This window comes from Fusarium keratoplasticum, chromosome 9, assembly GCF_025433545.1.
Source record: "Fusarium keratoplasticum isolate Fu6.1 chromosome 9, whole genome shotgun sequence".
Classification (NCBI taxonomy): domain Eukaryota; kingdom Fungi; phylum Ascomycota; class Sordariomycetes; order Hypocreales; family Nectriaceae; genus Fusarium; species Fusarium keratoplasticum.
In genome coordinates, this window is record NC_070537.1 from 1,824,003 (window position 1) to 1,838,960 (window position 14,958).

General features: G+C 52.5%; 2 protein-coding genes across 2 annotated transcripts; one reads left to right on the forward strand and one right to left on the reverse strand.

Annotated features, from left to right (window-relative positions):
• Positions 1 to 1,109: 1,109 nt before the first annotated feature.
• On the reverse strand, positions 1,110 to 1,792 carry NCS57_01143700 (putative gamma-glutamylcyclotransferase; the record flags this gene model as incomplete). Its single annotated transcript, XM_053061154.1, has 3 exons — positions 1,110 to 1,619; positions 1,695 to 1,702; positions 1,762 to 1,792. 3 exons carry the CDS (start codon positions 1,790 to 1,792, stop codon positions 1,110 to 1,112), a joined length of 549 nt encoding a protein of 182 aa, XP_052909540.1.
• A 1,312-nt stretch (positions 1,793 to 3,104) lies between these two features.
• NCS57_01143800 (uncharacterized protein) lies at positions 3,105 to 14,874 on the forward strand (the record flags this gene model as incomplete). The annotated part of the gene is made up of 4 exons (XM_053061155.1): positions 3,105 to 3,159; positions 3,244 to 3,401; positions 3,451 to 14,136; positions 14,188 to 14,874. 4 exons carry the CDS (start codon positions 3,105 to 3,107, stop codon positions 14,872 to 14,874), a joined length of 11,586 nt encoding a protein of 3,861 aa, XP_052909541.1.
• Positions 14,875 to 14,958: the final 84 nt, after the last annotated feature.

Consider the following 14,958-nt stretch of genomic DNA (forward strand, 5'->3'; position numbering starts at 1 on the left):
TGCGGCTTCTTCAACACGACCAACACTACTTAACTTGGAGACGGACCGGGGTACAATCGGACGAAACTCGCCGATTTCTTCGCTACCTCGACGACCAGGACCGGGACCCAGGGGTCTTCGAGTCGAGACGATCCGCTGAGATGACGTCTCTCACCTGAGGGATCTTGGGATTCAACATGCTCAGAATTTCGACAACTGCGGTTGAAAATCTGCATGAAAGAACAATCTCCATCATGACTCCACGCGCGGAGCCACCCTGAGGACCCTGGACGATGGTGATCGGGCTTGTTTGATCTTCACTTCAAACACTACTGACAGGGCTGGCAATAACAGCCACGCGTCGTGAAACTTTCTGTACCCGCCTGGGGGATCTCACCTGTAACCGTTTTGGTCACTTCGTACGACAGCGACGGTGAGTTAGCCATTTCGCATATAGATTGAGCAGCCTGGCTGAATCTTAATGGATTAGTCTACTGTTTGCAACTTTGCATTCTACACAAGACATTCCATGTTACCTTCACCTTTGAAGGATTATCTGCGACGCTTCTTTCAGGAAGAGTTAATGCAATCTGGGACATGGACCATCATGCCATGATGAATACGCCAAGTTACGATTACGGCCTTGATGGCGCCGTGTAAGTTTGCTACTTTTCGGGACCGGCCGATTGGGGATCATGCCCATTCTGTTGTAAGCTGTCGTCTGCTGGTGTTCAAATTTGTTGACAACAGCATGCAAAGCAAAAAACTTGTTATGAAGTTTGTTCCAGACTGCTGGGAGAGGTTAACCGCTCGGTAAAGGCTGGGACCAGAACCAATGTTCTAGCGGGGCGAGACCAACAAAGCTGCGTTGTCTGTTGGTTACTCATCGACTTTCTTCCTCCTTGATATTTCCGGGCGCTTGCGTTGTTGGTCGCAATGAATGTTTTGTCTATTCTCGTACTCGTAGGGCTGTCGTAATTCTATCTCAGGTCCATCCCAGCGTGTCTACCAAACTGTCGGTACCGACGTCTCAGACCTCACCGCCAGCTCACAAAAATGCATTGTTTTCTGCAACCAGATGCCCGGCCGGGCGCTGACATTAGGCAGGCGCTTACAGAAACATGACCAAATTAGTTGTCGGGAATCTGATCGGCCGTCTCTGGTCCAGTGGCGTCAGCAAAGGTGGCCTTGCGAATGAGAATGAGAGACTTGCCTGCATCGAACGCCCAGCCGCCTCGGGTCCAGAACTGCATCTTCTCCTTTCGGAACTCCTCAAAGTCCCATTCGACCTTCTCCAGGTGCGAGGGATTGTTAAAGACGTAGACCGAGGTCTCCTTGCGCTCACCCTCGCTGGTCTTGTCTCCATCCTTCTTCATCAACTTAACCTGGACGGCCGTCTTGGTGTACTCGGATCCCTCAAAGTTGTCGAGCTTCTGGACGTTGGCGTCTGTGAGTCCAGTAGCGTAGATACCGAGAACGGTGTGTCCCTTCTCCGCGATAACACCAGGATAGTCGGCGAACTGAACTCGGTGGCGGCAGTACCCCTCCAGGATGGCCGGAGTGAATGTGTGCAGGTCCTTGATGACCTTGGGGGGATTCTTGTCTCCGTAGCAGACACTGAAGAAGACCTCAGGGGCCATCTGCGGCGGTTAGTCAGTCTCTCCTGCTTGTGGAACCGCATGTTCACAGCCCAAAGAGTTGAGGGTGCAACCTACCAGTGTGCCTAGGAACTAGGTTAGCATGGTACGCACACATACCCTGTACTGACGAAAGATTTCTTACCGTAGAAGAAGGCGGTGTTGTCTCCACTCATTTTGTCAGATGGTTGACAGATATGTATTTGGAGAGGTGAGGCTGTTATCAAGACCCAGATAGTATGGTTGGGCAGAGGTGATGGTGTTGCAGTGTGAAGATACTCTGATTCAGTTCTGGCGATGAGATGTTGAAGGATAAGAGACGGGAAGTTGAAGATGCCCGTTGCAAGCTGCCCTTATATATTTTTTAGGGTGACGCCGAGTTATCTCCCAGGTGAAGTGGTGATTGCTTGTAGGAGGCTGCTTGGAGAGGATGCAATCATCCCCACTAACAGCACGTAGGCTCCCCTCCATAGTTGGTGGGGCAGTCGTACCTCATGGACAGTCACTTGCATGGAAACTTCCATTTACGTATTAGCTATATGGCAAAAATTGCTTAAAGTGGAATAAAGCCAAGGCTGTTACTCGTTCATCGTACAAAGAGCTCATGAAGTTTTAATGTTGGTACCTCGACAAACTTGACAAAGGTATGGCTGTTTCCCGGTCAGCTCTCGGATTGTCAATCAGGGGAGCCAGTCATCGAAGTCAACGCGAAGAACAAACAAGGAGCAGAAGGAGATAAGATAAGGATAAGATAAAGGGCGAACTCGGGGTAAACTCCCCTGTAGGTGGGCCACAAAATAAACGAGACACTAGAACGGAAAATGTATCTGAGTCTTCTTAAACGCGATGGGTTTACTAATAAGAGGAATCATAAAAAATATTAAGAAATATTAATAAATAATTTCAGACTTATTGTATTGGAATTAACATCTCCCATATTGTTTTTTATTCAAGCCCTATACCTTTGGTATCCTTCTCAGTGCGTGATACGTTAGTACATTTGTACTGATGTCTTCTTCTCACCTTCTCCTGGGTTCCCCGGCAGCAAATCTGTCCGTGATTGGCCCCAGAAGCTGACGCTAATGCCGGCCGAACTTTATCGCGGGCTTAGCGCATGTGGAATTGGTGACTGCACCCCCCAGCATTGGACCTTCCTGTAATTTTCAACGCGAAGGCGACCTCATGTAGTCAACCATTCTGCGGGCTGTGTCAACCTTAACCTTCACCTTTCAACCCTCTTAATAAGGACCCCGCACGAAAATCACGAAATATCATCGACTTACGGACGCAAACCTCACGAGCCTTTCTTTCTAGACCTTTGTCCTCATTGATACCCGTGTTTGCGCCGCATCGCAAGCTTTCGCGACAGCCTCGCGATCCACGAGCTCCCAAGCTCACACCCCAGACACCAGCAGACAGCAGCCAGCAAACTCGCCCTCTTGCGCATGGAAGGTCGCATCGCGTCGTGTGGACGCCGATAATGCAGCAATGTCGGGCACCACTATTGACGATGTCGTGAAGCGACTGAGCGCTGCCGACATAGGTACGAGCGCCCGCGAAGCTGCACCCCCCCACGCTGTCGCATGCCCTCAGTGACCATGGTTTTGCTGATTGTCTTGTGCTCTAGATGTCAGGCTTAAGCTCGAAGCTGCAACCACGCTGCGTGACAGCTTGGATCACTACACCACCGGTCCCATCTACCCGCCCTTCTTGAAACGCTTGATGCCCATCTTTATGGGCATTCTTCGAGGACCATGTACTTTCCAGAGCAACTCACCGGAGCAGGTCGGTTCGAGCACACCTGTCGATCGAGTTGCTACTAACATGTAGCTAGAAACTCCGAAATTGCATCCTCGAAGTCCTCCACCGATTGCCTACCCAGCCTAGCCCCCCCGAGCCGTTCGAGCCCTTCGCCGAAGAAACCGTCGATTTGTTGATGCAACTTGTACGAACAGATAATGAAGAAAATGCGACGCTATGCGTGAAAATCACATCGGACATCATGCGGCACCAGCACAAGGTGCTGCAAGGCAAAGTCCAGCTCTTCCTCTCGTTGATCCAGGAACTCTTCGAACAGATGGAGAAGGTGGTACGCGAACAACTCGACAATGCTCCCCACAACGCGCCGTCGCAACCGGGCGCACCCTCAACCCCAGGCAGCTCGCAGACGAACTTCCAATCCCCACGACCCGGCTCGCCCGTTGCTTCAGTGAACGACCTCGGAGCCGACCCCCAGCAGCAGAACCGACCTCTGCTGAAGGGCATGCAGTCCTTCAAGGTCCTCTCCGAATGTCCTATCATCGTCGTATCGATATTCCAGGTCTATCGTAATACAGTGGCACAGAACGTTAGGAAGTTTGTTCCCCTCATCCAGAATGTGCTGTGCCTGCAAGCAGCCGCCCAACAACAAGCCCACGCGGATGCCGCCGCAAAGGGCACGATTCACACTGGGGTCAGCCCTGCGATCAAGAACCGGGCAGCATTCGGAGATTTCATTACGGCACAGGTTAAGACTATGAGCTTCCTGGCTTACCTGCTGCGCCAATATGCTTCGCAACTGAACGATTTCCTCCCCCGCTTGCCCGACATTGTGCTGCGACTTCTGAAGGATTGCCCAAGGGAAAAGTCTGGGACACGAAAGGAGTTGATTGTCGCGATCCGCCATATTATCAACTACAACTTTCGCAAGATCTTCATTCCCAAAATCGACGAACTGTTGGACGAACGGACACTCACCGGCGACGGCCTTACTGTCCACGAGACTATGCGTCCGTTGGCGTACAGCATGCTTGCGGATCTTATTCACCATGTTCGAGACTCCCTCAAGCCAGAGCAGATTCAGAAGACTGTGGAGGTCTATACCAGGAATCTCCAGGACAACTTTCCGGGCACGAGCTTTCAAACCATGAGCGCCAAGCTCCTCCTCAACATGGCAGAATGCATTGCGAAGCTTCCGAACAAGGTTGATGCACGACACTACCTCATCATGATTCTCAACGCCATTGCCGACAAGTTTGCCGCCATGAATCGACAATATCCCAATGCGGTGAAACTCTCGGCACTCTACCGAGAGCAGATGAAGGCTGGCACGCCTGAGACATACCTGGCTGACAAGAACAACCCTCCCGACTGGGACGAGACGGACATCTTTGCCGCAGTGCCCATTAAGACCTCAAACCCGCGTGATCGAGGCGCTGATCCGGTTGTCGACAACAAGTTTCTCTTCAGGAACCTAATGACAGGTCTTAAGAACACCTTCTATCAGCTCAGAACATGCAATGTTGGGTCTCCTATTGACCCACAGAATGCCCCTGCTCATTGGCAGGATGTTTCTTATGGCTTCACTGCTGAGGAGGTCAAGGTCATCATCAAACTCTTCCGGGAGGGTGCCTATGTTTTCAGATATTACGAGATCGAGAAGCCTGCAGCCGAGTCTCAGTACATGTCTCCTGTGGAGTATATGGCTAACTTCTACATGGTCTCGTGTAGCAAGGAAGAGAAGGACCTGCTCGAGACCTTTGCTACCGTCTTCCACGCTATTGACCCGGCAACATTCCACGAAGTGTTCCAGCAGGAGATTCCCCGTCTTTACGACATGATCTTTGAACATACAGCGCTGTTGCATATCCCCCAGTTCTTCCTTGCCAGTGAAGCTACCAGTCCTAGTTTCTGCGGGATGCTTCTGCAGTTTCTCATGGAAAGGATTGACCAAGTGGGCTCTGCCGACGTTAAGAAGTCATCGATCTTGTTGAGACTCTTCAAGTTGGCGTTTATGGCGGTGACACTGTTTGCCAGCCAGAACGAGCAGGTTCTCTTGCCACACGTCGTCAATATCGTCACGAAGTCGATCGAGCTGTCGACAAAGGCCGAAGAGCCCATGAACTACTTCCTCTTGTTGCGCTCATTGTTCCGTAGCATCGGCGGTGGCAAGTTTGAGCAGCTCTACAAGCAAATCCTTCCCCTCCTTGAGATGTTGTTGGATGTGCTCAACAATCTGCTCATGGCAGCCAGGAAGCCGGCCGAGCGCGATTTGTACGTGGAGCTTTGTCTTACAGTCCCGGCTCGCCTTAGCCACCTGCTACCTCATCTGAGCTTCTTGATGCGCCCGCTGGTGGTCGCGTTGCGCGCCGGCACAGACCTTGTTGGGCAAGGCTTGAGAACTCTCGAGCTATGCGTTGATAATCTTACGGCTGACTATCTCGACCCCATCATGGCCCCTGTGATCGATGAGCTCATGACTGCCTTGTTTGACCACCTCAAGCCACACCCCTACAGCCACTTCCACGCTCACACGACAATGAGAATCCTCGGGAAGTTGGGCGGCAGAAACCGCAAGTTCATGACTGGAGCCGTTCCTCTTGCCTACAGAGAGTACGCAGACGACCCTTCGAGCTTCGATCTGAGGCTTCTCGGTTCCAAGAAGGACAGAGCTTTCCCTGCTGAGATGGGCATCGAGTTTGCTATCCAGAAACTCATGGAAGTTCCCAAGGCTACTAAGAACAACCAGAACCGACAGTACGATGGATACTACAAGAAGCAGGCTCTCAACTTGATCAAATCGCAACTGAAGCTACGCATCGGGTTCGACCAACTTCCAGACGATCTTCCACGGTTATTGCGTCTGCAGGCCGAGGATCTGGTCGCTCGCAAATACGACATTAACTCTGCAACATTTGAGATTTCGGACCGCGAGCGGTCTATTCCCAAGAAGGAGAGCGAAGACTTGACTGTCAAGCAGCTTCTGAAGGCAGTCATGTTTGCTGAGTCGATCCCCGAATTCAAGGAGGAAGCAAGTGCTTTCCTGCTTAACGTCTGCAAGCACTTTGCGATCATCGAGGTCGGCCGGGCTCTTGTGGACCTCAAGCGGAATTTCAGCCCCTTCGACCCCAATGCTGGCGAAGGTCCATTGCATATCGACACTCGCAATCTGTCGGATGCCATTGTTGAGTCCCTCGCTTCAGACCACCCTGATGTGCGTGAGGCTGGCCAACGAGCCATCCGCGAGATGCACACGTCCACTGCCATCATCTTCGGATCAGACAGCGAAGTCGGCAAACTCCCATTCTTCAGCCATCTCAGCAGCACCTTCTGCCACAGCTGTTATGAAGAGGAATGGTTTACCAAGGCTGGCGGTAGCCTGGGAATCAACTTTCTTCTGACAGAGCTTGACCTTGGCGATGCTTGGATTTCCTCTAAGCAGAGTGAATTCATTCGGGCGCTCACGTATGTGATCAAGGACATGCCACAGGATCTTCCTGAGAAGACTCGGTGCCTGGCTCAGACAAGCCTCGAGGTGCTTTTGCAGCGCATCACAAAGGACATCACCAAAGAAGATGCTCTCCCCATTGTGCCACCACAGGGCCAGCCACCCAATCCTCAGGTCAAGCAACCCCGGCTTGCTCAGATCTGCCTGCAATTTAACAACGAGCTTTCCCACATGAACAAGCATGTTCGCGAAACTGCTAAGCGATCCCTGGAACTGATCGCAAAGGCGGCCAAATGTGAAGTCTGGGAACTTCTCGAGCCTTACAAGGACAGGTTCCTCCAGCCAATCTACGCAAAGCCTCTGCGCGCCTTGCCTTTTGCAATCCAGATCGGCTATATTAACGCCATGGACTATCACATGAGCCTGAAGAACGACTGGGTGACGTTCGACGAGAACTTGAACCGTCTCTTGATGGAGTCTTTGGCTCTGGCTGATGCAAGCGACGAGTCTCTGGCCAACAAACCCGCTGAGTTCCGTACACACGAGAACATCGTCAACCTTCGCGTCTCGTGCATCAAGCTCTTGACGACTGCAATGACTTTTGAAGAGTTTTCGAATAGCCCGACCAAGACTAAGATTCTTGGCGTGTTTTTCAAATGCTTGTATTCTGAGTCGAAGCCAACCCTGCAAGCGGCGAACGATGCCTTGAGGTCGGTTCTGTCTGTTGACAGGCGTCTGCCCAAGGAGCTGCTGCAGGGAGGGTTGCGTCCTGTTCTTCAGAGCCTTTCGGATCCCAAACGCCTTAGTGTCTCTGGACTGGACAACTTGTCTAGACTACTGAAGTTGCTCACAAGTTACTTCAAGGTCGAGATTGGAGCCCGTCTGCTTGACCAGATCGATTCTATCGTCGAACCAAGCGCACTGCAGCAGATTTCGTTCACTTTCTTCGACCAACATCCCCAGATGAAGGTCATCACCGCCATCTTGAACATCTTTCATCTACTGCCAGCACTTGCTGAGGGATTCAAGGAGCGCTTGATCGACTGCTTCCTCGGCTTGGAAGACAAGCTTCGCAGAACTCAGCAAAGTCCATTCCGCCTGCCCATGTACAGGTATCTCAACCGGTATCCCAAGGAAATCTGGGCCTATCTTCTCGGAAAGCTTGACGACCTCAAGTATGGCCGATTCCTGGCTCAGGTTCTTCGCCATGCCGACAGCAATGCCCTGCGAGAAGTGGCGGTTGAGAACGTGGAGGGATTGATGAACCGCTGCAATGAGATCATGAGCCAGAACAACGAGGCCAAGTTCATCGCCATGGTCAACACCATTCACATCTTTGAGTCTATCAGTCATTTCCCCAGCTCTGAGAAGTGGATGGACAAGAAGGAGAATCTGGACTGGCTTAAGAACATTGGCAAGGAGCTGGAAACAAACCTTCGACAGCACACCCTTCCCGCTCACCTTCGCCTGCCCGCGTTCCAAGCAGCAGAGCAGCTTATGACAATTCTTGTCAAATCACTTGAAAGGGCCCCCAAGGACCTGGACGCTCTCTTTAGTCTGGTTGAGTCTGTGACTTCTGATCAGCTTCGCAGTAGTCAGGAACTCTTCTCGTTCATTTACGAGAAGCTAATCTGCAGTGATGCCATCGACTTTTGGAAGACGACCATCCTTCGCTGCCTGGAGGTTTACGCAGGCAAATCGGCATCAAACAAGATGAAGCACTTCCTGCTGCACTACATTGTCAACCCAATCGTGGCCATGGATGTGAAGCGCCGCTGGAACCAACTGGATCAGAACAAGAGCCCCAGGCTCATGGACAGAACTGTGATCGAGTCTGTGAGCAGCAAGATCTGGAAGGTTCATCCAGAAATGACCATGGATGATCAAGCCCAGCCTGGCATTGACTTTACCCGCTACGAGGTGTTGCAGCTCTCAGCAATGTTGGTCAAGTACTATCACACGACGCTTCAAGAAGCGCGAAAAGACATTATCAAGTTTGGCTGGACATTCATCCGACTTGACGATGTGATCAACAAGCACGCCGCGTACGTCGTCATTGGGTACTTTATTGCCCACTACGAGACGCCCCCCAAGATTGTCACACAGGTCTACCTTTCACTCCTCAAGGCCAACCAGAATGAGGGACGCGCACTGGTGACACAAGCACTGGAGTTGATTGCACCTGTGTTGCCCAAGCGATGTGGAACTGGCCCAAGCGAGCGAAACGCTTTCTGGGCTGTTGCACCTCGTCGGGTTCTCGCAGACGAAGGACAGAATGCTCAACAGATGACAAGCATCTTCCACTTCCTTGTTAAACACCCCGAGCTCTTTTACGCTGCCCGTGACAAGTACATTGTTCCGATGATCTCATCGTTGCGCAAGCTCGCAACTCCCCAGAACGCATCCCACGAGAGCAAACGACTCTGTCTCAATATGATGTGGCTGATCTGGACTTGGGAGGAATGGCGGGTTGAAGGAAAGAAGTCTCCGCTGCTTCAGACAAGATCTCTCTCTGAATCGCCGAACGCGAAGAAGAGAAAGTTCGAGACTGAGCAATCGAATACTTCTTCACCCATGGCTCGCCATGCGGAGCGAGTTGAGTACCAGATTCCTCCCCCCTACCGCTTGAAGATGATCAAGTATCTCGTCGAATTCATCGCTCAGCTGAACGAACGCTATGAACTTCCTTCAGCCAAACCTCGAGATCAAACCGCGTCTTCCATCCCCCCCGTTCCACTAGCCTTGACGGACCTCTGCAAGAAGGCCATGACGCTGCTTCACAACTTGGTGCAGCCTCAGTATTGGGGTGACCTTGACCTCGACTTGTTCCCCAATGTCACTCAGGTCATTTTGGCCAGCGACAAGACGCAGACAATCCTCAATGCTGATCCATCTGACAAGGAGAAGTATGACGAAAAGTTCCTGACAAACATCATCAACACGCTTCAGGTGGTTCGCATTGTTCTCAACTCCAAGTCAGATGATTGGATCCAGAAGAATATGTCGACTGTTCAGAAGATTTTGGAGAAGTGCCTCAAGTCAGAGAACCCTGAGATCCAGGATTGCTTGCACTTTTCTGACAAGAAGTTGGATGATGATCGCGAGCTGCGGTCAATCATCAAGCGTATACTGGACTCTGTCCCTGATGATACGCCTATGGACGACGCGGATGCCGATGGCGAAGCAGAAACTCAGACGTCAGAGATCGTCGCGTACCTCTCCCAGCTTGCTACCGAGGCGATGAACAGCAACAACTACACATCTGGTGTCAACATTCTATGGTCTCTTGGCAACCGAAAGCCGACCGTCATCGACCAGCACATCATGTCTCTGATGAAGGCTCTTCAAGGAAAGCATGCACGAGAACATGTCCAGCACTACAATGCCATCCAGAACCAAACCAATGGAGTCAACAACAGGAACCAGGACCCTAACACGCCCACTGGCGAGATGTCAGCCTACGACCTCGACATCCAGACCAAGCTCATGATCAAGGAGATCCAAGTTGTAGCGCTGCGAATGGAGGTGCTCGGGGACAACCGTCGACCCTTCCTTAGCGTCCTTGCAACATTGGTGGAGAAGTCGATGCACATTGAGCTGTGCAAAGAAATTCTCAACATGGTCGAAGGGTGGGTGTTCAGGTCCGAAGGAACATGGCCGACTCTTAAGGAGAAGACGGCTGTTCTGCATAAGATGCTTTCGTTTGAGCACCGACAGGATCCTACAATGTTGTCTCAGTTCTTGGATCTCGTCATCCGCATCTACGAGGACCCCAAGATCACTCGTACAGAGCTCACGGTGCGGATGGAGCACGCGTTCCTCATTGGTACCAGGGCGACTGATGTCGAGATGCGCAATCGCTTCATGGCCATCTTTGACAAGAGCTTGTCCAAGTCTGCCAGTGCACGTCTCTCTTATGTCCTGACATCGCAGAACTGGGAGACTCTTGCTGACTCGTATTGGCTCGCACAAGCTACTCAATTACTGCTTGGCGCTGTGGAGATGAACGCCAACATCCAACTGGACCAAGGCGACTTCAAGACTCTGCCTATCTCTCGTCTTCTCACCATCTGCACCAAGGAGATGGAGGCCAGGGAGCCGACGGTCATGATTGATGACAAGTTTGAGGCTTTCATGGCCACTCATCGACGCTTCATGTCGGAAATCGGTGATGTCAAGGTTCGAGATGTCATCGAGCCTTTGATGCAGCTCCAGCACGTCGACCCACAGCTCGCTCACAACTTATGGGTGACTCTCTTCCCCATCTACTGGTCCGCCACTGCTAAGGACGAGAGAGTTGACCTCGAGCGTGGCATCGTGGCTTTGCTCACTAAGGATTACCACAGCCGCCAGATCGACAAGCGCCCCAACGTCGTTCAGTCACTCCTTGACGGCGCTGCCAAGACCTGGCCCGAGTGCAAGATTCCTCCCCACGTGCTCAAGTTTGAAGCTAAGACCTACGACGCGTGGTACACGGCTCTGGTGCAGCTTGAGAATGCCGCCATCAAGCCGCAAGTTGAATCTACCACGGTCCGCGAGAGCAACCTCGATGCGCTTGTCGAGCTTTACGCTTCTCTTCAAGAGGACGATCTGTTCTATGGCACCTGGCGACGACGCTGCCAGTTTGTTGAGACCAACGCAGCACTGTCTTATGAACAGAATGGCATGTGGGATAAGGCCCAGAAGCTATACGAGAATGCACAGATCAAGGCCAGAACCGGCGTCATTCCATTCTCGCAAGCTGAGTACATGCTCTGGGAGGATCACTGGGTTCTTTGCGCGCAGAAGCTACAGCAGTGGGAGATTCTCCAAGACTTTGCCAAGCATGAGAATTTCCAGGATCTTCTCCTCGAATGTGCCTGGCGAAACACGGACATGTGGCAGGAAGAACAACACAGAGAGGCTCTGGACAACATCATCAAGGGTGTCATGGACGCTCCAACCCCTCGCCGAGCCTTCTTCCAGGCGTTCATGTCGCTCCTCAAGTACCACAACCAGCAGGAAACACAGGGCGACTTTTCTCGTGTTTGTGACGAGGCTATTCAGCTATCGATCCGCAAGTGGCATCAGCTGCCTGTGCGACTGACAAACGCCCATATCCCACTTCTCCAGAACTTCCAACAACTGGTCGAGCTACATGACGCCAGCGTCATCTGTCAAAGCCTTGCCAATACCAACCAGACGAACCTGGATGTCAAGTCTGGCGAGCTCAAACTGCTTCTCGGTGCTTGGCGTGATCGACTCCCCAACGTGTGGGATGATATCACGGCTTGGCAAGATCTAGTAACGTGGAGACAGCACATCTTCAGCCTCATCAACCAGACATACCTGCAGCTGCTTCCTCAACAGGGTCAGCAGAATGCGGGTGGGGCGTCCTCGTTTGCCTACCGCGGCTACCATGAGACTGCCTGGATCATCAACCGCTTCGCCCATGTTGCACGCAAACACAGCCTGCCAGAAGTCTGCATCAGCCAGCTTAGCCGCATCTACACGCTGCCCAACATTGAGATTCAGGAAGCTTTCCTTAAGTTGCGAGAGCAGGCCAAGTGTCACTACGAGAACCCCGACGAGCTGACGAGTGGACTGGATGTTATTAACAATACGAACCTCAACTACTTCAGTCCACAACAGAAAGCCGAGTTCTACACACTGAAGGGCATGTTCTTGGAGAAGCTTAAGCAGAAGGAAGAGGCAGACTCCGCATACGGCACAGCTTTGTACTTCGATATCGGCGCAGCCAAGGCTTGGGCTGAATGGGGCTACTTCAACGATCGCAAGTTCAAGGAGGATCCCACCGACCTTAACGCAGCCCGACAGGCGCTTACGTCGTACCTGCAGGCTGCCGGCAGCTACAAGAATGCTAAGTCTCGAAAGCTTCTGGCAAGAATTCTCTGGCTCCTGAGCTTGGACGACGCCAAGGGCACGATTGCCATGGGCTTCGACGACTTCAAGGGTGATACTCCAGTATGGTACTGGATCACGTTCATCCAGCAGCTCATCACTGGCCTCGGTCACAAGGAGGCTCCTCGCGTGTTCCAGCTTCTCTTGAAGATTGCTAAGTCCTATCCTCAAGCGTTGTACTTCCAGCTTCGAACGAACCGCGAGGATCTGCTTGTTATCAAACGCAACCAGGAGGCCAAGGAGAGAGCGGCACGGCAGCGAGCGCAGTCAGTGGCGTCTACCGGAAAGGCGAGCGCCTCACCTTCATTGACAAAACTGGAACCTCCTCGGCCTGGATCTGCATCATCCCGGCCAAGCACAGCGAACGCGGCGGATGGCACTCCAGTTAAGGCCGAGGCCAACGAAGCCAGCGGAAACGCGAATGGTACTCCGGCGCCAGCAACCAACGGACAAGATCCCTCAAAGGCGCAGCAAAAGCCTCAGCCCCAGCAGGGCCAGGCTGGCAAGAAGCCGCCGTGGGAGTACACTGAAGAGGTCATGTCTGTGCTCAAGACGGCATTCCCTCTTCTGGCGCTCTCGATGGAGACTATGGTGGATCAAATCCAAAAGAACTTTAAGTGTCCTCCGGATGAAGACGCCTACAGACTCATCGTCGCGTTGCTCAACGATGCTCTCGCCTACGTCAGTCGAACGCCGCCTTCATTTGCCAAGAATGTCAAGCTGCCCTCTGCAACTGAGGTCAATATCACTCGCTTTGCGGAAACAATTCTGCCTAGTCACATCAAGAAGTCGTTCGAGGCCGACTTTGTCGACGTCAAACCCACTATGTACGAGTACATCTACAAGCTGCGCCGCTGGCGAAACAAGTTTGAGGAGAAGCTGGATCACCGAGTCCCGCGTGCCTCGCTTGAGAACTTCTCTCCTCACCTCAGCGAATTCCGGTACCAGAAGTTTGACGAGGTCGAGATTCCTGGACAGTATTTGCAGCACAAGGACAAGAACCAGGACTTCATCCGAATCGAGCGGTTCCTGCCCAATGTCGATCTCGTTCGTTCTATCAGCGCGTCGTATCGCCGTATCAAGATGCGTGGACATGACGGAAGCATTCACAAGTGGGCTATTCAGCATCCCGCGGCCCGTCACTGCCGACGAGAAGAGCGTATTCTGCAGCTCTTCCGGTCGCTCAACCAGACGCTGGGTCGCAAGAAGGAGTCCCGACGACGCGATCTGCAGTTCACGATCCCCATCATGGTTCCCTTCGCGCCACACATAAGACTTGTGCAGGAGGACACATCCTACACGACCCTACAGGGAGTGTACGAGGATCACTGCCGCAACATGGGCATGTCGAAGGATGACCCCGTGCTGTTCACTATGGAAAAGCTCCGGGGTGCACTAGAGAGCAAGAGCTCGGTAAGTTACTCAAGAGTACAGCGAGCGAGAATGAAAGCTAACTTGCAACAGAACAAGCCTGAGCAGGCAGCAACAGCTCGCTTAGAGGTGTTCAACGCTATCCAGGAGAAGTGGGTGCCGTCGACGGTGGCGCTCGAGTACTTCCAGAAGGTGTTCCCACAGTTTGCAGAGTTCTGGCTGTTCCGACGACAGTTCTCGTACCAGCTTGCGGCGTTGACGTTTATCACGTACATCATGTACATGCACAACCGTTACCCACAGAAGATCAACATTTCCAGGGCGACGGGTAAGGTCTGGGGTTCTGAGATGATGTCCTATATGAGCGCATCCAAACCCTTCTTCCATAACCCAGAGCCGGTGCCGTTCCGACTCACGCCCAATCTTCAGACACTGATGGGACCTCTGGCGACCGAAGGCATCTTTGCCTGCTCGCTGATGGCGATCGCGCGGTGCTTGACGGAGCCCGAGTACGAACTGGAGCACGCCTTGACACTGCTGGTGCGTGATGAGATGCTGTTCTGGTTTACAGGCAGCCACAGAAACGGAGTCATCACCGAGACTCAACTGCGAGACTCTGTGCAACTCAACAGCGATTCGATCGTCAAGAGGGCGATCAGCTTGGCTCACAGCCCCGTTGGAAACCTGCCAGCGAACCAGACGGTGATTGACGCTATCGCCAAGGCTGTCAATCCGATGAACTTGGCACAGTGCGATGCGTTGTGGATGCCGTACCTGTGAGAGACAGAGACAGGCGTACTTTTATTGAAGGGGAGATGAAAGAAAGAAGGAGATTCTGGGGCTGGCAGTTTGTGTTTGAGCAAG